Source organism: Lutra lutra, chromosome 5 (genome assembly GCF_902655055.1).
Source record: "Lutra lutra chromosome 5, mLutLut1.2, whole genome shotgun sequence".
Classification (NCBI taxonomy): Eukaryota; Metazoa; Chordata; class Mammalia; order Carnivora; family Mustelidae; genus Lutra; species Lutra lutra.
The window spans coordinates 82750223-82776645 of NC_062282.1; the positions used below are offsets into that span (position 1 = coordinate 82750223).

At 40.4% G+C, this 26423-nt stretch overlaps 1 protein-coding gene across 4 annotated transcripts in view; it reads left to right on the forward strand.

The window, feature by feature from the left end:
- KCTD16 (potassium channel tetramerization domain containing 16) overlaps window positions 1–26053 on the forward strand; it is a 311256-nt gene extending 285203 nt beyond the window's left edge. For all 4 annotated transcript variants that reach the window (XM_047731345.1, XM_047731346.1, XM_047731348.1 and 1 more), the window contains one exon: window positions 22848–26053. In XM_047731345.1, coding sequence (XP_047587301.1) covers window positions 22848–23302 — 455 coding nt within the window. In that variant the 3' untranslated portion in view covers window positions 23303–26053. The remainder of the gene's footprint in view (window positions 1–22847) is intronic.
- The last annotated feature ends 370 nt before the right edge of the window (window positions 26054–26423 follow it).

The following is a 26423-nucleotide window of genomic DNA, read 5'->3' on the forward strand; positions in this document are numbered from 1 at the left end:
CATCAAAATTCTAATAGCATATCCTGTAGTACTACCTACTCTACTGGTTTTAGCCTGCCCTCAATCTGGGACCAAGATATTAAACTATACCAACCCTTTACAAGAATTAATTTCGGTAAGGTCTCAGAGGTGACCACCTCTGACTCCAGTATAACCTCCTGGAAAAGCTATCCCTGTAATATTAATTCCAACCAAACTCAGTAAATTTAGCTGATGGGGATGAGATATGTACTGGGGTCAAGGAGGATTGACCTCTCAGATTTCTTTCAGTGATAAATTGACACATCATTGTTCCAACTAGTGTTCTGGCCATGCTGGAGAAATCAAAAGTGAATCAGTAGACCCCAAGCCACATACACACATATGTCTACTCTGTACTTGGCTTAAATCTTTATGCTGTGCATATTTTGCTACATAACTTAGAATTCAGGAAGTTCCCCATGCAAACAATGGCCAGCTTCTGTATTTCAGTTTAAAAAATATCTTAAAAAAACAAACAAACACACAACTGAAGTTAAGGGGGCACCTGGGTGGTACAGTCAGTTAAGCATCCAACTCTTGATTTCAGATCGATCACGATCTCTGGATCATGATATGGAGCCCTGCATCAGGCTTAGTGCAAAGTCCGCTTGAGACTCTTTTCTCCCTCTCCCTCTGCCCCTCCCTGCTGTGCACTCTCTCTTTCTCTAAAAAAAAAAACTTTAAAAAATAAAACTGAAGTTAAAGAAAGTTACCCATATCTTTCATAAAATTAAAGTTTTCATAGAACCCAGAGGTGCCTGTATCAACTTTCAAATTTTTTTTTTTTTTTTGTCATATGGACACAGAGTAAATTAACCTTGTGGTTTATAGGAAACTTATTATTATTAATACTACTCTATCATCTGCCATGATAATATCCAGGAAATGTTGGTTTTTCTTTCAGCCAGCATTTTAAGAAGATTAAGGAGTTTTTAGGGCCCATTTTGAATATGGGCCAAGTATTGACAATTACATAAATATCAAATCTGGAAAATATTTTCTCACAGAAGCAATGTTGAAGTTTGTGGCTGGGGTCTTAATTGGTATCAGAGGCTTTTAAAAAAATCATTACAGTTTCTGTGGAAGTCATGGGCTTTCATATATAAAGATCCCTCATTGATAACTCAGTTTTGAGAAGGAAGCTCCTTTTGTCTTTCTGTGCTATCCTAGGTGTGTGGGTTTCCTTTTCCCCTTCATGAGTTTGGGATATGTCTTTTTTCTGGGTTAGACTACATTTTGATTCCTTTTAAGAAAGTGTTACACCTGAACTTCATAGTCTTGATGGAGAGATGTTCATAGTGACAAGTAGATAGACAAAGAACAACAGACCTACATTCAAAAAATGTAGAGTCCACCCAGGGGATGATTGTGCTGCCCTTTTATTATAGATCCCAACACTATAATACCACATTTGGAGGTTACCACATTCTGAAGTTATCACAGCAGTTTCAACCATCTGCTTCTGATTTCCTCTTTTTTCTTATCACATATCTGAGATAATATGGACTGTGGACTGTGGACCATATCCCATGAGGGATTTTGTTCACAACCAGGCATCTGCCTCCAAGCTGGTGGTGACCTATTCTCATCCTCCTTCCTAGTTGCTCTGGGTAACATCCACTTGGAGCTCTGTTACCTCATTTGAGGCACATTGAGTGCCTAGTACCACTCTCTATGATCTTCAGTAGCACCATTACATGGCAATTAGGTAAACTTCTGAGCATATTTTTCAAGCAACCTTTAGAAATGTTGGATATTTCTTTTGTTGCAGTTATGTGGGATACATATTTCTGAGAAAGGTGCAAACGGATCATTGTTTATCCTTACTAAGGTTAAAGTTATTACTTAATTCTGTTTTACCCCCAAAGAAAAGAAGGTATCATTAAATATTTGGTGACTCCTTTGGGGATATTTAGAGCTATAAAAGGCTACTCAACCTGAAGTTTCCTAGAGTAGGAATGTGGTGATGGAGATATATAATGGCCAAAACTAGTGCAGTACACGGATTTATTCAGTTGGTATTTTGGGGTTAGTGTCTACCTTGGGCAGATATTCTTTTTTTTTTTTTAAGATTTTATTTATTTATTTGATAGAGATTACAAGTAGTCAGAGAGGCAGGCAGAGAGAGAGGAGGAAGCAGGCTCCCCGCTGAGCAGAGAGCATGACTCGGGGCTTGATCCCAGGACCCTGAGATCATGACCTGAGCTGAAGGCAGAGGCTTTAACCCACTGAGCCACCCAGGCGCCCCTGGGCAGATATTCTTTTTGGCCCTGAGGATACAGCAATGGATAAGATTAAAATCATTTGGTCTCATGGAGCTTATATTCTAAAGTATATCAGGTGTCTTAAGCTTTGGGATGATTGGTATAAGCTTTAGTGTTCTGGAAAGCCCCAAGAGGTCACAGGCTGCCTGCTATCTGGAGTGGCCTTTCCCCTAGCTGTTCCATGTGAGTTTGTAGCAGATCCTTCTCCTTTCCTTCAGCATGGCACCATTAAGGAGTGTACACACCTCTGAGTCTGGAGCATATGGGAGAGAGGCAAGTGGGGAGTCTCATCTAACTTTCTACATGACTTCCTTCTATATGACTTCCTCCCCTGGAAAGTGAGACTCCTCCTCCTGGTTAGCCAGAATACATTTCCATACTTAATTGGTTACTGGAGTGGTTCCCCAACACCATTTGGCAAGAGGGAGGCACATTCAATTTCTGCAGTAGTACCTAATTTTACTAGATATTAGAATATTCTATTACTGTGGTAGAGATCACAGTGGTAGATAATTTGGAGACCAAGAGAAGGGAAGAGTCAGAGAATAAATGAGTTTGCTCTGGTGCCTGGAGGCATGTCCTACCTCTTGTCCTACGTCTTGCTCAACCCTCTCGCTGAGCAATGGCATGAAGGCAGGATCAATTGAACCAATAGTGTGATGGAGAGAGTTGAAGTGGGAGGATGGTTTAGTGGGGGAGCAAGGGATTACAGTGGTCTGAAGATTAGTAACAAGGTGAAAGAAGGAGAAAGAATGTTTCTAAGTAGGACTAGCAATGTTCAAAGAGAGTGGTTAAACACTGAAGTGGAGGCTTTCACAGCCTATGATTTTTAAGAAAGGGACTTCCGTAAATTGGGAGTAACTCACTCTGAGAATATCTGAATGCAGGTGCAGTTCTCCATGTACAGTTGTGTTGGTGCCCTGAGTCCATGCCTGATTCTCCTTCAACAGCATCACAGAAGGGAAACCTATGCCCAACATTAAAGTGTTTACATGTGTTAAAAATGTCATCTTGATTCAAAGATAAACTGTAAGCTATTGCCATGTCTCATAGTATGCCATTTTCAGATTGTACCAAACTTGCATGATCTTCTATCCATAGCAGTTCATATATAGTACACATGTCATCTTTAAGTAATAGGAACATGATTGCAGTTTTAGAACTTAAGCATTTTCTCTAGGTATAACTGAAAAGGCACATATACCATCACAAGACATGATAAAAAACCCATGCTTTCAATCTGATATAAGCAGATTGAAGAAGGCATTTTGAGATGGTATTTCAGGCTGCTTTATACTCCTTCTTCAATCATAACTGTAGATAACTTCTAATATTATCTGTATTTATTAGTATTTTAATTAATGATGATGATGGTGGTACTTGTCCCTTCAGGACAGAACAAATGTTGCAATTTTGAATCTCAACTAAATAAACCAGGCTTGTAGTGATAAAAAAAAATAAAAAGGCAAATATAATTCTTCATATACATTCAATTTTAAATTCCTTATATATTTTCATTATTTTAAATTATTTATATATTTTCTTTCCACACACAAAAAGAAAGTATAATTTTGCTGGGATTTTGAACAAGAGGGATAGCACGAGAATAATGTACTCTTTTGTTACCTTTATTACTAAAACTTTAGCTTAAAAGATAAGATCTGCATGCTTTTAACTAAAATTAACTGTAACTGAAAACACAACTCAATATGTACTTTTTTTCCTCTCTGACTTGCTCTGTCACTTTGTGATATGACTCTCCAGTCATTTCCTCCCCCTACACACACACACACACACGCACGCACACATACACACACACACACACACAGAGACCAGGGGCATATTATAGTGCAATTTGAGTATCAGACTTCTTCTGCCTGTTTTTCATTCAGTTGAGGAAGGTAAATTGCCATGGTCTCAGGCTTACTATTCATTTTCCTTAATGCGTAATTCAATGATTTCATTTAACTGGGGAATATATTTTTGAGTGATGCATTTTTAGCTGGGTAGATCTAAGCTTTTGAATTCATGTTGGCAACACTGTCTTTGAGACTACACCACATCTCTTTTTTCCTGGCACATGTAAAAACAAACAAGAAAATCCAACTTCTTACAATAACTGTAACGATGAATATTTGTAAAGATCGACTCTTTAAAATTGTCTTTCCCTCAACATTCTCTTATACCTTATGCTATACAAACTGTTTTTATTTATAAGTGGTCTCTAAAGATCAGAGAGAAGGAGAATACAGAAATTTTCTGAATAAAATGCACATAACTGTAGACGAAAAGTTTAAGCTGCCAGTGACGTATTCGGGAAAACAAATGAAGCTATGCTCATATGAAATACAAACTTGTAATGAAAAGGTGATGATTGCTAGACAGTATGTGTTTAAATATAATAAATATGTAATGAATCTGTGGTCATATAGCCTCATTGATGAAAAGGTGTTTCATTTATTTGCTCACTCAAGTGACCAGTGTGGGGTGGTGGTATATGCCAGATATTTTACTCTTCCTTGGGCATAGAAGATGAATGAGGATGGCCCCTGCTGGTGAGGGCCCCTGAGTTTGATGTAGGATCAGAGAGTACAACATGGTTCTGTAAGTGCAAGAGAGATGTGCCCAGGTGAAAGGTGAGAGGACAGAAGAGAGGTCAGTAACTCAATTTCTAGGGCCACCAGGGTTGGTTATGGTAGAAATCAGAAGACTTTCTGAAGAGGTACAACTAAGCTAACTCTTCCCTGATGAATTATCCAGGCAGCAGGACAATGTGGGTTGTCAATGGGTATTTTACTAAGGAGTAAATATGGACAGCGGAAGGAGAGTAGATTAAGGAGAGGCTCAAATACCAGGTCAAGAATTTCCTGTCCTGCTAGGGAGAATAATCCAGTGCCAATGAGACCAACCTGAAGACTGACAGTGAGAATGATGGTAACACCAAAGATAAAAATTTTACCTCAAATTTATATGCTGTGATATTATTATAATTTTGTAAAATATATTCATGAATATCCTCATTTGAGAGAAAGAACCTAGCAAGGTGTAAGTAGGGTAATAATACTGTCAAAAGTAGGAATGAGAAAAATACAGGGATTTTAGGAATTTGGCCAAAGTTTGGCCAAACTCGGTAGGGCCTGGGACAGATAAGGGCCTGGGACACAAGTCTCATACCATAGCTAGTATAGTATGCCACCTTTATTCAAGGCCTTCTATACTAAAAGAATATACTATTCTATACTATACTCATAGTATAGTATGGCACCTTTACTCAAGGCCTTCTGAAATGTAGGCCAGCCATCTTATCTGTGGGGAAGTTCAGTGGGACTTCTGTTTAGTAGAGTAGGACTGGGTCAAGGGTCAGCCCCATTGATGGGTAAAGAAAACTATATTGTATGTATAATTCATTCTCTTTACATGAGAGAAACAGATTAAGGAATAATCTGTAATAATTAGTAATAATAAGTTGGTAGTTATTAATTACTTATAGTTAGTAATAATACATATTGCTAATATATTATCTGTAATAATAATAATAACTGGTAACAGCAATGACAAATATGTTTAGTTCAAGGGCCAAACACCAAAGAAAGTACTCTGCATTTACTTCTCAACCTCATGAGGCAGGTACTGCCATGGCTCCTGTTTTACAGGTGAGCAAACTGAGGTTTGGCACTTGCACAAGTCACGTAAGTGGTAAGTAGAAGTGTGATTGGTACTGGGATTTGTCTGATGTCACAGTCCAAGCTCTTCACTGCCATGTGAAACTGCCACTTGATTTACACAGCACCTATACTCTACCATATGTGAATTGTTGGTATTTAATAAACCATATGGAAACTTCTTCCTCTGTTCCAAGAATTCTGCTGCAGAGGCTGTTATTCTGTAGATGAAGGAACCCTGTCCTAAAATGTTTACTAACTACTACTTGGTCCTGCTGTTAAAAAAAAAAAAAAAGAAAGAAAGATGCCGAATGTCTTGGATGCTAATGCAATTTGGTTTACTGTTTTTGTTTTTTTTTTTTACTAATCTAGCTTCATGGGCTGGGATGTAATGGAAATATATTAGGAACCCTGTTTCTTGAATAAAAATGCACAAACCAAAGGAATAATATAAAGCCGAACATGTTGAAATCTGTTAATTTTCATCGGTGTTTGAACTCCAGGTTTTGCTCCCGTTTCTGACAGCCCAGAGGATACAGAGCTGTCTTCCTGCATTTCAGTGTGTTTGCAGCTGTTCTCTCTCTGCCTCTGGTAGGGAACACACGATCAGGTACTCAGATGTGACAGGATGATGGAAATGAGAAAGTGAAGATGGCACATGGGAAGGAAGTAATTAACCAGAATGCATATTTATCATAGTCTGTCATTGTTTACAAACAATATAATGATTCCTGATTGTAGAATTAAACTCCAGGCTCCCAGTTTGTGAAGTCAATCAAATAACCCCAGCAGGTGCAGATCAGCTGAAGGACTAACCAAGGAAGTCTTCTGATAACACAGGATAGGGCTAGAGACAGTGAGATCATCTTCTATCAAAAACAGATTGCTTGTGAAAGATTTCAACAATCTCTGTATTGGGATGTCTTTACTGACACCATCATGGCATAATGGGGAAGAACTGAATTTATAAACAGAAAAATTCTCTGCTCTTATACCCAGCTTAGACCCTTTGCTTTCCTGAGCCTCACTTTCCTCAGCTGTAAAGTGAGAATAAAGAAATGTATGTCATAGAGTACTTGGTCTCTACCTCTATTCCTAGAAGTCACTGTTACCTTTTGCCTGGACTCTGGAATAGCCTCCTAACTGGCTTCCCTACCTCCATTCTTGCTCACCAATAATCCATCCTCTAGAGAACAAGACGAGTAAGCTTGTAATAAAGATGAATTAAACTCATGCAATTCCTCTGTTAAAACCATCTATCATGAGATACCAGGATGGCTCAGTTGATTAAGTGTCTGCCTTCAGCTCAGGTCATGATCCCTGGTCCTGGGATAAAGTCCCAAATCGGGCTCCCTGCTCATTGGGAAGCCTGGTTCTCCCTCTCCCTCTGCCCCTTCTCTTGGGTTCTCTCATTCACTCTCTCTCTCAAATAAAAAAGTCTTCTAAAAACAAAACAAAACCCCATCCATTTTAATGCCCTGGTATAAAACCCTTTTTTTTTAATCATTTTTTTAAATTTATTTTCAGCATAACAGTATTCATTGTTTTTGTACCACACCCAGTGCTCCATGCAATCCGTGCCCTCTCTAATACCCACTACCTGGTTCCCCCAACCTCCCACGCCCCCACCTCTTCAAACCCTTCGGATTGTTTTTCAGAGTCCATAGTCTCTCATTGTTCACCTCCCCTTCCAATTTCCCCCAGCTCCCTTCTCCTAACTCCCCATGTCCTCCATGCTATTTGTTATGCTCCACAAATAAGTGAAACCATATGATACTTGACTCTCTCTGCTTGACTTATTTCACTCAGCATAATCTCTTCCAGTCCTGTCCATGTTGCTACAAAAGTTGGGTATTCATCCTTTCTGATTGTAGCCTTTGCAGTCCTACTGGGTTTGGCCCCAGTCTGTTTCTCTAACCTCATTTTCTATACTTCCTCCTCTCTCACCACATTCAAGCCATGCAGACTTCCTTTCTGTTCTCTGCACATGCCATCTTATTCTGACCTCAGGACCTTTGCATTCAAAGCTCCTTTTGCCTATAATGACAGCTACATGATCTTCACAGGCTGGATTCTTTTGGACGCTGGGTCTCTGCTTAAATGTTACCTTTTCTGGAGATGCCAACTGGCCATTCCATCTGTTGATTACAACCCTCTCTCCCCAACTCTCTACATTAAATTATCCTGTCTTAGTTTCTTTGCAGCCCTCAACACTATCTGAACTTTTACTTGACTATTGTTTATCTATCTTATCAGAATGTAAATCCCTGTGGCTAGGTCTGAACCCATTGCTTAGACAGTGTCTGGTAGAGAGCCATCAGATATTAGTTGAGTGCTAATTGAATAAATACAAGGATCAAATGAGGTATAATGACAAAGTGGTTCTATAATCTATTAAGTATACAAATAGTAGGTTTCATAATTTATCTCCTGCTAAGTCATGACTCTTCTCAAATCTTTGTCAGAGTGGAATGAGCATAATTTTCAGCCAGAAGGTCTCTTTCAAATGGGAACTTACCTTCCAGGAACTTATATTTTAATGAAAGACAAGAATAACAGAAGACTAAAATTGAATGTCTTATAAAATATGTAAAATATCTTACATTCATATTGCTGAGGTCACTTTTCTGTTTTACACCATGCTACTCTATACAACTATATGGATGCAAGCATGTCATATGGAAGTGTTGAAACAGATATCTTTATGGAATTAGAGGAGAAGCATGGGGAAAAAATGGAATTCGAAATAGTGTTGTGAGGAGAGAGATCAGACTTTATCAGTTTGGATCTTCTAGAGGCCCATAAGAATTCCCAGATATAACTCATTACCTTTATCTTCCCCTAGCTACCAACCTTTTCCTCATTCTGGCACCTTTCCATGTACTTGTTGGCCTTTTGTATATTTTCTTTGGAAAAAAGTCTATTCACCTCCTCTGGCCCATTTTTTAATCAGGTTTTTTTTTTAAATTATTGAGTCATAGGAGTTCTTTATATATTTTGGAAATTAACCATTTATCATATACTTGGCTTACAGATACTTTCCCCCATCCCATAGGTCGCCTTTTCATTTTGCTGACTGTTTCTTTAGCTGTACAGAAGCTTCTTAGTTTGATATAGTTGCACTTAGTGATTTTTGCTTTTACTGTTTGTGCTTTTGGTGTCATATTCAAAAAATCATTTCCAAGACCAGTTGTCAAGAAGATTTTCCCTATGTTTTCTTCTCCAAGTTTTATGGTCTCAGGGTTTATGTTTAAGTCTTTAATCCATTTTGAGATTAGGCAATCCGTGTCAAAATTCCAATGGCATTTTTGCACAGAAATAGAAAGAAAAATCCAAGATACCAGCCTGGCTCAGTCAGTGGAACATGCAACTCTTGATCTTGGAGTTCTAAGTTAAACCCCCATACTGGGTGTAGAGTTTACTTTAAAAAATAAATTAGGGGCGCCTGGGTGCTCAGTGGGTTAAGCCTCTGCCTTCGGCTCAGGTCATGATCCCAGGGTCCTGGGATCGAGCCCCGCATCGGGCTCTCTGCTCCGCAGGGAGCCTGCCTCCACCTCTCTCTCTGCCTGCCTCTCTGCCTACTTGTGATCTCTGTCTGTCAAATAAATAAATAAAATCTTTAAAAAATAAAAAATTAATTAATTAATTAATTAAAATTAAAATAAAAAAAAGAAAAATCCTAAAATTTTTATAAAGTCCCAAAAGATCCTGAATAGTCAAAGCAATCCTGAGAAAGAAGAATAAGCTTTCTGACCTCAAACTATGTTACAAAGCAATAGAAATCATAACAGTATGGTAGGGGTTCCTGGGTGGCTCAGGCGGTTAAAGCCTCTGCCTTCGGCTCAGGTCATGATCCCAGGGTCCTGGGATTGAGCCCCAAGTCCAGGCTTTCTGCTCAGCAGGGAGCCTGCTTCCTCCTCTCTCTCTGCCTGCCTCTCTGCCTACTTGTGATCTCTGTCAAATAAATAAAATCTTAAAAAACAAAACAGTCGGTATTGGCATAAAAATAGACTAATAGTTCAAAGGAACAGAATCAAGAGCCCAGAAATAAACCCTCACATATATATGGTCAACTAACATTTGACAAGGGAGCCAAGAATACTCCATGAGGAAGGTAGTTTCTTCAATAAATGGTACTAAGAAAACTGGATAACGACATGCAAAAAAATGAAATTGGACTCCTATACCACTCTTTTGTTTCTCTCTCTCTCTCAAAGATTTATTTGGGCACCTGAGTGGCTCAGTCAGTTAAGCGCTGCCTTTAGCTCAGGTCATGATCTTGAGGTCCTGGCATTGAGTCCCCCTTTGGGCTCCCTGCTCATCTAGGAGTCCTTCTCCCTCTCCTGTTGTCCCTCCCCCTTGCTCGAGCTTGCCTCTCTCATGCTTGCTTGCTCTCTCTCTCTCTCTCTTTCTCTCCCTCACATTTATTTGAAAGGCAGAGAGATAGGGAAACTTAAGCAGATTCTGCTCTGAGTGCAGAGCCCCATGCAGGGCTCAATCACAGGACCCCTGAGCTCACGACCTAAGCCAAAACCAAGAGTCAGAGGCGTAACGGACTATGGTACCCAGGCACCCCTGTTTGGGATTTCTTTTTAAAAAGTTCTTTTCCAGCCATTTTCCCAAATGTAAACAATTAAGAATGTGTTGTTGCAGATCTGATTATCAGTTAAGAAAAGGGAATATATTAAATAACCAGAGACCAAGAAATGTAGAATTCATATCTCTTTCAGACTAATTTTCCTATGATTATCAGAGGGAGAATTGTTTTCCATCCCTTGCTGTCTGAAAGTCATTAGTGCCAATTAATATTGGTAGCTTTTGCTTTCATTTATATTGGATATATCTGTCAAACCGCTTCAGAGACTGTTTTAAGTGAATTAACCATGGAGGTAATGGTGGGTTCCATGATTTTTTTTTTTTTTTTTGGTGGGGGTGGGCTCTGTGATTAAAGGATGTTTCTCCCCATCACGGAAGAGTGAGTTGGGCAATTTTATGAGGTTGTGCATTTGTGTGTAATTACTATGACTTAAGTGAAACAGGAAGGGGTGCCTGGGTGCCTCAGTCAGTTGAGCACTGGGCTCTTGATTTTGGCTCAGGTCATGATCTCAGGGTCATGAGCCCCAGGTTGGGTTCCGCATTTAGCAGGGAATCTGATATTCTTTCTCCCTCTCCCTCTGCCCCTCCCCCTGCTCATGTGCAGTCTTTCTTTCATACAAACTCTTTTCTCTCTAATAACTAAAATCTTAAAAAAAGAGACAGGAAAATCATATATAAAGGTGTAACAGTGAAGTATCATTACTGTTTTATCCTGTTTTGAGGATTTACCCTCTTTCAGGAATTCTTACTGCCCTTAGAGTCACTGCAGCTCACATGTGGCAATTCTTGCCCCAGAGCTATGGGGGTGAGAGCTTACCTGCTCATTATTCTTCAGTGATGTTTTCCTAAATATTATCAATCTGTGCAAATGGGATCAATGCTTTGGTAAACAGTCCATAATGACACTAGAAAGCAGAGATCTGGGTTAAGTAATAGGAAAACAAAGAAAAGCAGAAGAAATAAGAAGTTACCTATCAAGTTGCCATTATTGAAATTACCTTTTAAATATTTCATGACTGTGACTGCTATCAGCATTGCCAATTTAGGTATCAAGATAATAATTTATCTTTAAAAAAAAAAACCATTATTCGGTAGGCATTGAATATATTCTAGGCACAGTAGGCATGCTGTGGACAAATAGCATTTAATTCTCATCCTCCTACAAGAGAAGTACCGTTATTTCTAACATTTATAGATGAGGAAACTGCAAATCACCAGCAGAGTTGTGCCCCATTGCGGTATCTTTGATTCTAAAGCCCAAGTTCTAAACCACAGGGTTTTAATTACTGCCTGACTTATGGAAATTCCAAGCCTGCATCTCAGCTTGTCTCTTGAAGATTGAGGTTAGTTGTTTACCAGCTCTATCCCTCAGTTAGCTCTTCTGTAAAATATAACAGGAGAGCCTACTCCATAGGGGTGTTTTAAATCTCAAATGAGATTCTGCAAGGAAAGTACAGAACAACACTGGAATGTACTAAACACTCATTTTAACTTCATTTCTTATCATTACATGATTATTAATATAGGCTGTAGCTGTGTGGGGAAAGTCTTTGGGTAGAACCACCATTGTCCCATTTTGAAATCCTAGTGAAAGGAATAGTAATGAACCAGTGGCCAATTAGCAGAGATAACATGTTCAGACAGAGCTGCTAAGTTGTGTAACTCTGTCTGTCTGTCTGTAACTGTCATCTGAAGATAGCCTGGTGAAGATGAAGTGTTTTTTTCCATTTTATGAAAGGTGAAGAGGCAACTCAGTTTTCTTCATTTCCTTTTATTTGGCCTCTTTTGGAACTTACTGTGAATGGAAGGATTGTTTCTGCCCAGTAAGCTCCTTTCAGAAAAGCAGCGTTTCATAGGAGCATCAGAGTATAACAATGGAACAAGTAATAAATAGTCTTGGAGTCAGATCTACGAAAAGTCAAATCCTAGTTTCACCTTTTACTAGCTTTGTGACTCATGAGCAAATTAGTCAAATTTGTGGAATTCTATTTTCTTACCATAAAATAAGAATACTACTTACCTTAGAACAGTAGTTCTCAACTAGAGGTGATTTTGCTGCCCAGAGGATATCTGGCAGTACCCAGAGTTTTTTAGTTCTTCACTGAAGAAGGGAGTAAGTAGAGAGTAGTGTTAGAGGCCAGGGATGGTCTGCTGATACAGATCCTGTGATGTACAGGATAGCCCCCAGAGCAAAGAACTATTCTGCGCGAATGTCAATAATGGGAAACCTTGCCTTAGACTGTTGTTAGAGTAAAATATTTGTAAAGCACTTAGCATTGCACATGACACGTGGTACGTTCTCCTTTTTCATTAATGCCTTTTGTGAATTCCTAGGCTTCCTCTGTCAAGTCCAAACATTGTGATAAACTAATTCACATTGAGGTGTCAGACTTGTTCTCACACTGTGGGTACAGGTACTTTAAAATAAGGCCTTTGAGATGTTGACTCTGAGTAAATCTCTGGAATTTGAGTCTTCCTGAGAGCTGGGGAAGTGTGGTCCCTTGGAGCCTCCTATTCAGGAGGTGGGAATTAGGTGGTGGAATTCCTTAAGTCTCTTCACTGGTTATGATGATTCAGTGAGATGGTGCAGGTAAAGTGTCAGGCCCTGTGTCTGGCTCAGAGTTAGGTGCAAACACAGGTCTGCATTATCATCAGGTAGAGGTACCATTCATGCTCCCTCCTTCTTTGTCTTTGTCTCTCCATCTATCTCTCTCACCATTTCTCTCTCTCTTTACCATTTTTCTCTCTCTGACCATTAGGTGTGTGATCATATGGTAGGAATCTGCTCTCTCCAGATCCTTCTGTCTTGTGCTCATCTTGACTGTACTCAGCAGTGTACTCTTCTTGTGAGTTTTCCCACCCCAGATGAAAGATTGTCCAGATATGAAACCCCCAAAAGTTGGAGGTGATTTTTGCTCATAGCACTCCACACCTTCCAAACTGTGTCTCTGGCAAGTCTCAGACGGGGCTCCAGACTTGGAGTTTGGCTTTGACACTTACTCTTAGGCTCCTTTCTTTCTCCTCATTATAAAACGAGGGTACTCCGGAGCCTCTGAGGTCCTTTCCAGGTCTCATACCCCAAGGTTCTGTGTGGGCCTGCTTGCAGTGAGCTCTGCACCATCATTCAGGTGATCCTTCTCATGGCTGGCTGTGCTTCTCATCATCTAAAGTTTTCTGGTCAACCTAACTCCCTTTAAAGTAGTTTATGACTTATAAATATCTTTAAGACACTTTTATGTTATCTGTGATTCTCATAAATTCACAGGGTTCTCTAGCCTGTAAACAACTTCTCTGGGTTAATTTGGCTTTTTTTTTTTTTAAAATTCTACCAGGAGGATCAATAGAAGTTTGCATTTGCCAATAAACAATAGATTGTTGTGTTTTGATTTTTTCCCTTTTGAGAAGGTATCGCATATTGGTTGGTTATTTAAAATTCATTAAGCAGTATTAGTAACTATTCTATCTTAATTAATTGGCAAAGGGTTTTTTTCCTGTACAAATTGGGTGCATACTTGAGATACTGCTGACTGCTACCAGGGCAGCTGTGGTGGCACTGATGCATGGTGGAGGGAGACAGTGTGCCCACCCATCAGGAAGAGCACCCGTGACACTTCATCCTTCATTTCGCCGCTTTCAGTTTTTTCTAGTCAGCTCAGAGATTAGATTAAGAATTAAGGGGCGCCTGGGTGGCTCAGTGGGTTAAAGCCTCTGCCTTGGGCTCAGGTCATGATCCCAGGGTCCTGGGATTGAGCCCCGCATCGGGCTCTCTGCTCCGCAGGGAGCCTGCTTCCTCCTCTCTCTCTCTCTCTCTCTCTCTGTCTGCCTCTCTGCCTACTTGTGATCTGTCTGTCAAATAAATAAATAAAATCTTTAAAAAAAAAAAAAGAATTAAGAATTAAGATTTCTTATATAAGTATAATGGTAACAGTCCTGTAGATTTTCAAGTTGTTCAGTTAGCTGATTACTTCTAAAAGTGACTGAAATGCTGAAATAAATCACTGGGGCTATCATGTCTTAAGTCAACACTTCTACCTTTTGGGCCTATTAGAATTTTTAATATTTCTGATAGAAAACTCTCATGGTATTGAATATTGTCCCCCCAAAAGAGCAGAAGCTTTGTACTAAAAGATCTGAATTGGAATTCTCTGTTTGTCACTTGTCCACTCTGTAACTAGATTGGGTAATTGACCACTTTGACCTACAATCTCCTCTTCCATAAAAAGGAAAGAAGAACATCCACCTCATATAATATTGTGAAGATTATATGTGGTGCTGAGCACTATAATCAGCACAAAGGGGGCCCTCAATAAATTATATCTATTATTATTATGCTAAGTTTCTGGTTTTGGAGGTATAGCTGTTACCCACTCCAAGATTGACTTTGTACAACAGGTGGCAGGAGAGCCTCAGTGTCTCCTGAGAGTGTTAGTCAACTTTGTTGGAACTAGGTAGAGAAGAGGTACCATTCACTAAAGAAACTATTTACCTATAAAGTAGTTTAGCCACGTGGGAGTACTTGCCCCTAAAGAACTGGCCAGCGTTAGTGCTAGAGTTACACAAGTGCTAGAGAATGACACAGGTAAATTAGACATTCAGTTATATGAATGTGATGTTGTGTTCAAGACTCTTACCATATTTAAGACAAAACTAACTCATACTAGATTAAGCAAAGAGAATTTCTGGTTTATGAAATTATAAGCCTAGGAATGGGGCCAACTTGAGACAACACAGACACAGTCAGTTCTATCTCTTGACTATGTTCAGCTTTGCCTGTCTTGCTTGGCTTCTTTGTGCATGAATGTCCTCTTGCCAACCTGTAGGGAAGGTGCCCAGTGAACTCACGTTCCCCTATCTTGGCAACAGCCCATATCATAGAATATATATTACCCATAAACTCCAGTGGCTCAGATTCAGTGAAGACTCAGGTTCACACAACTTGGGTCCCATGGTTGAAACATGGGAAGTTCACATATGGGTCAGATGTCCTCCCCTTGTGCCTAGGCATGGCAGTATGAGTGATGGTTCCTGAATGGAGTTAGGAAGAGGTAGTTCCCAAAAGGGAGGAAAAAGGTATTTCAGGCACCTGGGAGGCTCACTTGGTTAAGCAACTGCCTTTGGCTCAGGTCATGATTCCAGAGTCCTGGGATCGAGTTCCCCATCGGGCTCCCAGCTCCATAGGGAGTCTGCTTCTCCCTCTGACCTTCTCCCCTCTCATGCTCTCTTTCTTAAAAAAAGGGGGGGGGGGTGTTTCTACTGAAAAGGGGACAAACAACCCCTATAATAATGACATACACATTTCATTCTAAGAGACAGAAGACCCTTAGATGTTGATTGAGAGGCGTTATAGGGGGAGGAGTTGTTCGGGCCCCTAGTTCAAACTTATGAAAAATCAGTAGAGAAAAATGTAAAAGGGAGTGGCCACACTAGAGGCCCTGGGTAGGAAAAGGGATCAGGGTGGGCTGTGGGACTTGCCTATGAAACAGGGCAATGAGGACTTTGGGGGCAGGAGTAACTAAGTAGGATCTTAACAGAGAAATGCTGAGACTAGGAGGAGGAAATACAGTAGGCAGGAAGAAAGGAAGAAAAGGGCAAAAAGCACCTGGAAAATGAGGTAGGGGTGTTATCCAGGAACATTGGAAGAGCAAGGCAATAGGCCAGGAGGCCAGAATTCAGGATTTCCTGCCTTATAGCACACCATCACATTGCTTTATTCAAATGGAAATCCCACAACTGAAAATCCTGAGCTGGGAGGGTATGACTGAGCATCACCAAATTGGAAAACAGTATGAATAGAGACCCATGATAGAATGGTTAGGAAAGTTAATTTTTACTGAAGTTGTATAATGGCTCTAAGGATTTTTTCTGTGTCTGCGTCAATAAAATAATTGAATGATGATCAGTTAAAAAATTATGTATGTGTGTATACACACAAGCACATACATACATTGATTCAATTCTGGATATGCCTGTGGATCCTGCTGTTACCTATGCTGGTCAGCACATTGTTGTTACATGCCTAATGGTATGCCTAAATATTTTCCATTTTAACTACCTTTGCACGTCAAGATTTTTCTTTCCTGTGTGTGTGTGGAAGATTTACTGTCTCTTTCACACACCCTAAACCAAAATTTATTTTCTGTGCCATCATCCATCTCCTCTCCCATTCATTTGTCATGCATCTACTACAATGTGCCCCGAAACCCTAGTCTGTATGTGGCTTGGAGTTTGCCAGAAAGGAACAAACATGGGCTTTACAGTCAGGTGTGGGGAAACAGACATTGAACAAATAAATGTAGGAACACCTCCATAATTACCCATGGTGATGGTGCAGAAGAGGTAAGCTGGAGATTGTGACTGGCTTCAACTGGGTTGGGGGGTAGAGGTGAGGCTGCTCTGAGAAAGTGATGTCTAAACTGAGCATTGGAGGACAAAAAGGAACTAAACAGGTGAATGTCAGAAATATAACTGTTTGCGGCAGAAGGAGAGCAAATACAAAACCCTAAGGTATAAGCAAGGGCAGCAGGGCAGGAACTGAACTCAGTGATAGCTTTCTGTCGTCTCCTGTGTCTGAGCACAGGTTCTGGCAGGTCAAGAACTGTCTTTCTTTTCTTTCCCATCCCTGGCAGGGTCAGCACACTCTTATTAAGCTGTTGTCTCTCAGTCCCAAATCCACCTCTTGATTCTGCCTTGTGATGCTGGGGCTGGGATTCAGCTAACCACACTTTGCATTGGCCCAGCAGGCTTCCCCTTGGGGTCTGTGCTGTCACAGGGTTTATGAGAGGAAGGCTGGAGGACAGGAGCAGAGGAGGGACTCCTTGTCAGCATACTGCTCATCAGCATCAACCCAGCTTTTATTTGTTTATTTTATTACCAGAAGTAGTTAGTCCCAGTTCGCAATTTTGTTTTGTTCTGTAGCCTGCAGAGCCAGGCCCTTCAGAGATACCAGGACCGATAGGCAACGTGCCCTCCTTGGATGCCTAGGCACAACCTCCACCTGGTGGCTCTTGTAAGCTTCCAGGTTCTGATAACCCCTTCTTCGATTTGTCTCCCCAGCCCTAGAAGTGGTGGCTGCCTCCTGCAGTCTTTCTGCATCTTTTTCACCCCTCCAGTACCTGTTTTACCAATTCCTTATATTAAATTCTCCCTATGAAGATTACAGGTACAATGCCTGTTTTCTCGACTGGCCCTGACTGATGCATGAATGATTTTAACCGTCTGCTCTTACCCAAATTTGCCACCTCTTAATGAGGAGCTCCAGCTGGGCCCATCCAAGGACCAATGTCCAAGAGTGGAAAGGAAGCAAGAAAGGATGATTGTCAAGCTGGAAAATGTATTTTCTCAGAAGCTTGCACAGTCTGCCTATTCCCAATCTCTACTATGAAATATCTTCTCCAAGGTTAGCAGAATTATAAAAACATCAATTTGGCCATTATTGACTTTTCAGCTGGGATACCAGGAAAGTCTTTCAGCAGCCTCAATAAATTAGATCTGGCCACCTAGCTCCCAGACTGGCAGGCTCCTACATCATTGACAGAGAAGACAGGGGAAAGCAGTTTTCCCAGCTGTTGCTGTAAATGATGTGCATTGTGTTCACAACCATTAGCAGGTGGAGAATTTGAAGTGTGGGTAGTTTGCAGAGCTGCCTCTTTTAAAAATGCATAAGCACTTTGTGAGTTTGCTAAGTCATGTTTCACTCAGCTTGGTTTGAATTTTTCATAGGGGAGAAGTATTCTGTAGTCTTTCCTCTTTTATTCCTTCTTTATCAGTAAGGACATCTGCAGTTAGGACTATGGTCCAAAGGGGCCACGTACAATCATACAACTTGCCTGACTGGTCCTCAGTTTTTCAGAGTTGTAAAATGTTGGAAGATTTGAGCTTTAAGGACTTAGGGCGATTTAGGGTCCTGTTCCTCCCCCCTTAATCCAAAATACAGATTATTCCTGGCTCTGGGTTTGAATTTATTTTATGTGTTTTCAAGCAAATTCTTATTTCAGAAGACTCATCCATTTGTGAAATTGTAAGCACTGTGCAGTAAAGGAAACTTCTTTCCAAAACTATCCCCTGGTCACATACTATGTGCCAGACACTGCACGTGCTTGTGGTTACTCTCCACTCTCACAGCAAATCCAGGCATTACTAAATGTCATTATACATTTTCTTGATGAGTCTAGCGTCAGCATCAGCACCCTTCCTCACATGATGTTTCAGCCAGACCTAAGAACTGATTGTAGAGCATATTGGGGGCAACATACCAAATCCTGTCGAACATGCTCCTCCTTTGTGTGGTTTATGTAGGTTAGTGCCTGGCTTTTAGTAGAGCAAATAGGTATGAATGAATAGAACATTTATCGGGTGCTTCAAACCATGAAACACCTTTGCATTAATTGTCTCATTTCATTTTTCTAAAACCTCTGTGAGGGAGATACTATTATTATTTTTAAAGATTTTGTTGATTTATTTGACACAAAGAGAGAGATCACAAGTAGGCAGAGAGGCAGGCAGAGAGAGAGGAGGAAGCAGGCTCCCCGCTGAGCAGAGAGCCCGATGCAGGGCTCGATCCCAGGACCCTGAGATCATGACCCGAGCCAAAGGCAGAGGCTTAACCCACTGAGCCACGCAGGCACCCCGGGAGATACTATTATTAGCCTTACTTTTTAGATGAGGAAATTAAGGCTCAGGGAGGTGAAGTATTTTTTATCCAAACTGACAAATTGTGGGGCCTGATTCTGGAGTCCGCAATCTGTGCTGCTGCATTATGATTTTGATACAATTTAACACGTGTGTTTGGGTCATTCATTCGTTCCGCAAACAGTTATCAAACCTCTGTTATGTGCCAGGCATCAAAAATGATATAATATCCAACAAATTAAGCAGTGGTTTATTTAAAAATAAAGTAGAGCTATTGTGCTTTTTGACCATTAGCCTGTTAATAAACCCTTCAAAACCCTTAAATTTTTTTTTTTGCCCTTTTAATATCAATAGATGAGACTTTTCTTGGGATGAAATTGTTTTTTTTTTTTTTTCCTACATCTGGCTAATCAGTTGTAACCTGTTTTCTCTTCAAATGGAGAAAATTATTCCAGTCAGTATTGAAACCTCAGCTGATGGGGAGCAAAAGTATATTGTAATTCGAAGTACCGAGGTATTTATGAGATCATAATTTGCTATAATTGGGGAGATTCTAGAATACCTTGAGTTATAGAGTTGACCCTTCACAGCTCCTTCCACATCTGCCAGGACTGGTGAGCACATGTCAGTGGGGCTGCAAGGGCAAACGGGTCCACAGCCCAAACACATTACTTCTCTGCTATGGTTTAAAACCTCTGCTCTGGTCAAGTTCTTGGGAAGGGGGTAATGAGACAGACAGTGCTTCCCCACCCACCCCCCAAAAAAACCAGAGTGGTTATCTTCTCACATTTAACTGTTTTTAAATTTCATGATGACTCTTCACACAGGACCTCCAGCTGCATTCATACCATCTTTTCCTTGATTTAATATATGGACTCCAGAAGACTTCTTATGAATTGTCTTGCTGAAAATGTTAAAACATTCAAATGTTCTCATAAAATATTGAAACATGTTGTAGTATAACAGGCTTCACTAAAATTAAGTTGTTCAATTTCCCTTTAATAGTGATAGCTCCTAGAATAAGTAGAAAGTAATATTTCTATTTGCCTGGAAGCTGAAGGATCCCAGCTGACATTTAAACCCTTGATCATCGTGGCAGTTCAGGGAAGATAGCTGCATGCACTCTGCATTCTTGCCTTAGACATGCAGTGGAGGGTTGTGTGCAGTTTTTCACAGAAACATGCACGCTCCCTCCCATGATGGTGTTCATGTTGTTAAATTGCGCTTTAGAAAAGCCTTAGGTTTCCCTAAGCAATGAAATGACTTTACAGTGGGGAAGGTAACTCTTGGGGAGAAAAACACAGACTTGTCTTTCTACTGGTTCAGCAGGGTTTATGGCCAAAATAGCTCATCATCTTGTTTTAAGGTAATGCTCAGGCATATCTCAGCAGATATGTCTTCTTCTCTTTTCTGTTTGTCTCCTCTTTCCTCTCCTTTTTTTTCTTCTTCTATTTTTTTAAGGCTTAGGTTAGTTTCTGAACTTTTCTCATAAAGGATCAAACTAGACCAGGTCTGGATTGATAATGATTACCTTGTTTTGACCCAATGCATTGGAGCCATTTCTCCATCAAGTCCTATTAGTCTAGGGATGGCTGGGTTTGGAGAGGTAGAGGCAGATTCTGCCTTTGGAAGAAGAAAAATGATACCCTCAGAATCTGGGCTGGCAGAGAAAAGATTTCCTATTGCTGATATTTGCAGTCAGCAGCTGGTACATGTTGAGCAGTTTCTCTGTTGCATGGAAGATATTTACTGGTAATAGCCAGGGATAAGTAGGACATTATTGCTGTGGTGATTCCTTTTGGCTAATTGGATTGTTGCATTTCATTTAATGGGTATATAAATACAATAATTACTCAGTCACATTTTAAAAAGTGGTTTGAAAGAGTGGATGTACTTTAGAGATAATTTTGAAGTTACGATTTATAAGGGACTTCTTTTTACTCCTTCTGGAAAATAAGTAAGTTTCCATAAATATTTAAATCATTTAGTATATGGATAACAGGCCTTTAACAAGAAGACAGGATATAACTTTCCTATTAGTTTCCATTCTAGGTTTCCTCTACTTTGACCATATTAGAGGTGCCAGTAAAGTGGGATCTTACTATAATGTGATTCATTGTTTATGAGAGTAAGATATAGCACAAATCAAACTGGGTCTCCTTTTAAATATATGTAGATACTACATTATCCTTGTCCTCAATATTAGCATTATAAAGGGGATTCATTTCCTTTAATTTTTATGGCTTAAGTGCAATGAACTATATGAAATAGCCTAGCATATAATGTATGATAAGTAAATAGTATCAAGTTCATGACCTAAGAAGACTGAATGTTCAGGGGATAGAAGGCTGGGAGAAATGACTTATGTTTAGGAACTTGCTTTGTGCTGTAATTGTGGATTTTCTAGCTCAGGGATCCACCAGCTGTGTATCTGAAAAATGGGTCTGTCTCCAAATAGCTGATTACAGTGCGGTGAATCAAAACTGAGGGGAATAGGGAGAGAGGTACTCATGTTGGCTTAAATATAAGATAGTGGATTATGTAACTTAAAAGTCCACTGACGGGACCAGCTCCAGGTGTGGCTGAATCCAGGTACTTAAACGTTACTAGAAGGATACAGCCTTTTACTGAGTTTCTACGCCATACTCTGAGCCACTTGCTGGAATTACAACAATGGACACTTGATTGTGCCCAGCTCGGAGAGTTCATGGTGAGTAGCTGAAATGAATAAAGTGAAAAAGAATATCAGAATGTGATTTGTGCAATATTAGAGGCACTTACAAAACAAAACCATAATTCAGAGGAGGAAATGATAGATATTTTTGAGGAGAGGTAAACAGACACTTCAGAGAGAGAAGTTAAACCCTGAACATTGTTTTTAAAGAAAAGCAGGAATTTTACTGTCCAACAAGTTGAAAAAAACAAATGGTTAGTTGCTTTGGTTGTGGTACTTGGGAAATCTGCATTCAAATCCCAGCTCTGCCACTTACAAAATGTGCAAACTAGGGCAAGTTTCTTAAATTCTCAGGGTCTTAGTTTCCTTGTATGAAATCTAGGAGTGGAGTTACTCATAGAGTTACCATGAGGCTCCCATGAGATTATGGGTACACAGAGCTTACTTGGGGGGCTGGCACAGAGTAAGCCCTCCCTGACTCTTGGAGACTGCCGTTGTTGTACTGGACTGCAGTAACGTGGAGCTCTGGATCCAGGCTTAACACCAGTCATGGTAAAATCAGGTAGCATTTATCGAGTGTTTACTGTGTGCTATGTACCTCGTTAAGAATTTCACTTGATTTATCTATACCCTCTCTACAACTCTAGGAAGTAGGCAACTGATTATCCTCATCTCCCAGGGGAAGAGACAGAAACTTTGAGAATGTAAGCGGACTGCCAAGGTGACAAGATTGGTACATGGTGTAGCTAAGTAGCTGGCTGCAGTGCCCATGGACTGAAGCCCAGCATGCAGTTATGAACTTCCTTCCTGCAGTGCACTTGACTTTTAGGTGCTCATGTTGCAGCCTATCCTGTGTGGCACCCCACTTCTTGTAAATATATGGTTGTGGACACTTGTGAGTGTGTGTGTGTGTGTGTGTGTGTGTGTGTGTTCAGGTGCTGTGCTGCTCCTCTGGGCTGAGCTGGCTAGCATTAACCCCTTGGGTGCTGTGCTTGCTTGCAGGTGAGCCTTCGAGGTGGTCACCCTCCCACTGCGACTGCTGCTGCAAGAACGCCACAGGTGACAAAGAAGGGGAGAGCGGCACATCTTGCAACGACCTCTCCACCTCCAGCTGTGACAGTCAGTCTGAGGCCAGCTCTCCCCAGGAGACGGTCATCTGCGGGCCCGTGACACGCCAGACCAACATCCAGACTCTGGACCGTCCCATCAAGAAGGGACCCGTGCAGCTGATCCAACAGTCCGAGATGCGGCGGAAAAGCGATCTGCTCCGGACTCTGACTTCAGGCTCCAGGGAGTCGAACATGAGCAGCAAAAAAAAAGCTGTTAAGGAAAAGCTCTCAATTGAGGAAGAGCTGGAGAAATGCATCCAGGATTTCCTAAAGATCAAAATCCCAGATAGGTTCCCTGAGAGAAAACATCCTTGGCAATCTGAACTTTTACGGAAGTATCATCTATAGGGGAGGGCCAGGGGTGGGAGAAGAAATGAATCGTGTCACCATTTGGAAATAAACCTCCTAACAAAATTCGTATTCGAAAAGGAAAGTAACAACTAACAATATGTTTGTTAGAACACAGTAGCCCATTGATATACTACTGCCTATTGACCTAGTTCACCTTAACATTTAAATCCACAGGGTAGATTTCTTTCCAGATGTGGAATGATAAGAAAATCTCTTTTTGGTTCCTTGTTTGTTTGTGTGTTTACTGGATACCATGTGCTGAGTATCTATGTAAAATGAGAGCAGGCTACCGAAGAGTAGCTGAGAGGCTTTGGGAGTCCTTTATCCCAAACTGGGTTTTTCTCTCATCTTCTACCTCCCTCCTTTGAATGAGAATGTGGTAGAAAGAGATCTGGCCCAATGGCATATGTTTGGGTTTTTAAATTTTCCTTTTCCCTTTTGTTTATGGGGTAAGGGGGGAAATGGCAGATTTATATGACTTTTCACTCAAATCTATTACGTGCCAGTTTATATTGATGCCATATGCATGAGTATTTGTGCAACACAAGCACAACGATGTCTGTACATACACACAGCACACATGTCCCCAGGGCCTGGATATACTAAGGGGAACACCCCTGCTCCCAGCAGCACTCTCTTTGACTACTTTAGACACAGATGAGCCTCTGCTCCTTTCTTAAAACCCTTCTGGGAAGATTTCCCAGCCTCTCTTGGCAACACTTTCCAACATCGAGTAACCCTGGTCGTCAACAAATTGTCTTCCTTATTTTGAAATTAACACCCTCAGGCTCCATTTTACAGTTTTGCTCTTTCTCTGCACTAGGAGAGGGTGAGAAGAGCTTAGTAAAACATTCTTTGTATTAAAGAAACAAACATTCGTATCCACAAAAATTATGACTCAGTGACCCCACACTCAGCCTTCTCTACCCTGAGCTGAGTTACCTTCCGTGTCTCAATGTTTTCAGAGTACTTACTGCCCATGTTTTAATGGTGTGGCCTTTTCATGTGACCCACATTCAGTTCTCTGCATTCCTGTGTAGTTGTGGAAGTAAGAACAACACACAGTACTTGCTTGGATAAGGGTCCGGCCTTTTGTTTCCTTAAGAGGGAATTGTATTCCACACACCTCCTAATAATTTCTCATGACTTTTTTTTACAACTACAGTGCTACGTTGTTACTTTCTTGTAGCCAATTTTGTCTGGGATTTTGGGATTTGGCTGTCATTTCCCTGATGTCTGTGAAAAGCCCAACTAGATAACTAAAGCTTCAGAATTAAGGTTTTGGCTTTCTAAACTATCTTTCTCTAATACATCTTTGACCTGTATAGACACAGCCAAACAGAAACTGTTGATAGCCATCTATCCGTATGACTGTATTCTACGTGTACCAATAGCTCTTTCATAGGTTTGTGGTAAATGAAGATTAAAAACCCGTTTTTATTTTTAGCATTCCTCATGCATTTCAGTGGGAACTTAAAAAATAATTTGTCAAGCATTATTTGTGTGCCAAGCACTTTTAATTTTTTTTATTGTGTGTGTGTGTATGTATATATGTGTGACAGGTAATAAAGGCAACTAGATAATGTCTGTAGGAGGGAATCTAATAACCAATTGCTTCCTCTTGAAATATTTTGTTGATGCACATTTATTATGTAGGAGGTTCTCTCTTGGTTCCTGTTATGAGTGACCATGAGTACATGGGTATCTTCGTGAATTTGTTTAATTCTTACCCTCACATCTGGGCCACAGACTCAGCAGATGTTTTCTGATCCTAAGACCCAAATGGACTTTAAAGGTCTACTTGAGTGAAAAAGAAAGTTCATTTGGGGAGTTGAGTTGTCAAGAGAATTATCATTTATGAATTTAAGTGGTGTTCTTTTATGGGTTAATATATTAACAGGCATTTGTTCTTAACTACAGCATAGTTTTTAAGGCCCTACCAATATGTCTTCTTTCCTTTCAATGTTTCTTAATACCACATCATCCTGTTAATAGAGGATACTGCAAGAATCACAGAATTTAATGGCTCAAAAGGAAGTTGAAGATAGATAAAATATCTTCAAACTTACGTAGGTCAGATGATGCTTGTGGCCCTAATGGAGTCTGGCATCTGCATAAAGTGGCCAAGTTCCAATTTCCTTAAATTTCAGACCTAACTCTAATGGTATTAAGATAGAGATACACTAGTAAGAACTAAAGAAGGAGGAAGATATCAGACAACCCACTACTTCCACTGCCTGCTTTAAACAGGAAACCGAATACTACAAAGATGATGTTCCTGGCATACTTTTTCTGTCCCTTGACACCTCATAAATTTTTTTCTGCTTAGGTATTCCTTATGCCCTCTAGTGAATAAAACTAGTGGTAGGAAATCTGATTGAAACAATACTAACATTTTCAATCTGGACCATCTCTAGATGGACACCCACCCAAATATCCCAGATAGCTAAGACAGCAGCTAGGTGTTTATTTGTGTGGGTGTTGGTAGAGAGATGAATATAGACCTGGTCAGTAAAAAGCTCTCAGGAGGAGTCAGTGGAAACATTCAGTCCTAGTTTGAGTGAAGTTATCAAGTAGGGTGTAGGTGGCTTACCACATTGAAAACCATTTCTGGGTAAGTGAAGTGAGTTAAAGGATTAAGTGCTCTATTAATCCTGATTCATGCCTGTTTCCCTGAGCTTAAAAGTTTTAAGAACTTTTAGTTCGGGATGCCTGGGTGACTTAGTTGGTTGGACGACTGCCTTCGGCTCAGGTCATGATCCCAGAGTCCCGGGATCGAGTCCCGCATCGGGCTCCCAGCTCCATGGGGAGTCTGCTTCTCCCTCTGACCTGCTCCTCGCTCATGCTCTCTCTCACTGTCTCTCTCTCAAATAAATAAATAAAATCTTAAAAAAAAAAGAACTTTTAGTTCACTTCTGGACAGAACCATATGTGTGGTTCACTTCTTGAATATTGGTAGAGATGGAGGTCATAATTTGCTGATACAAAGAAATTAATAGCAGATGGATCAAATGAATGAGGAATCATATACATAGAACCCTGAATTAGGTGGCCTGCTGGGAAATCCTGCAATGCTAAAATCTAGTGACACTGGGAGGTCACTCTCTACAGGTATGTG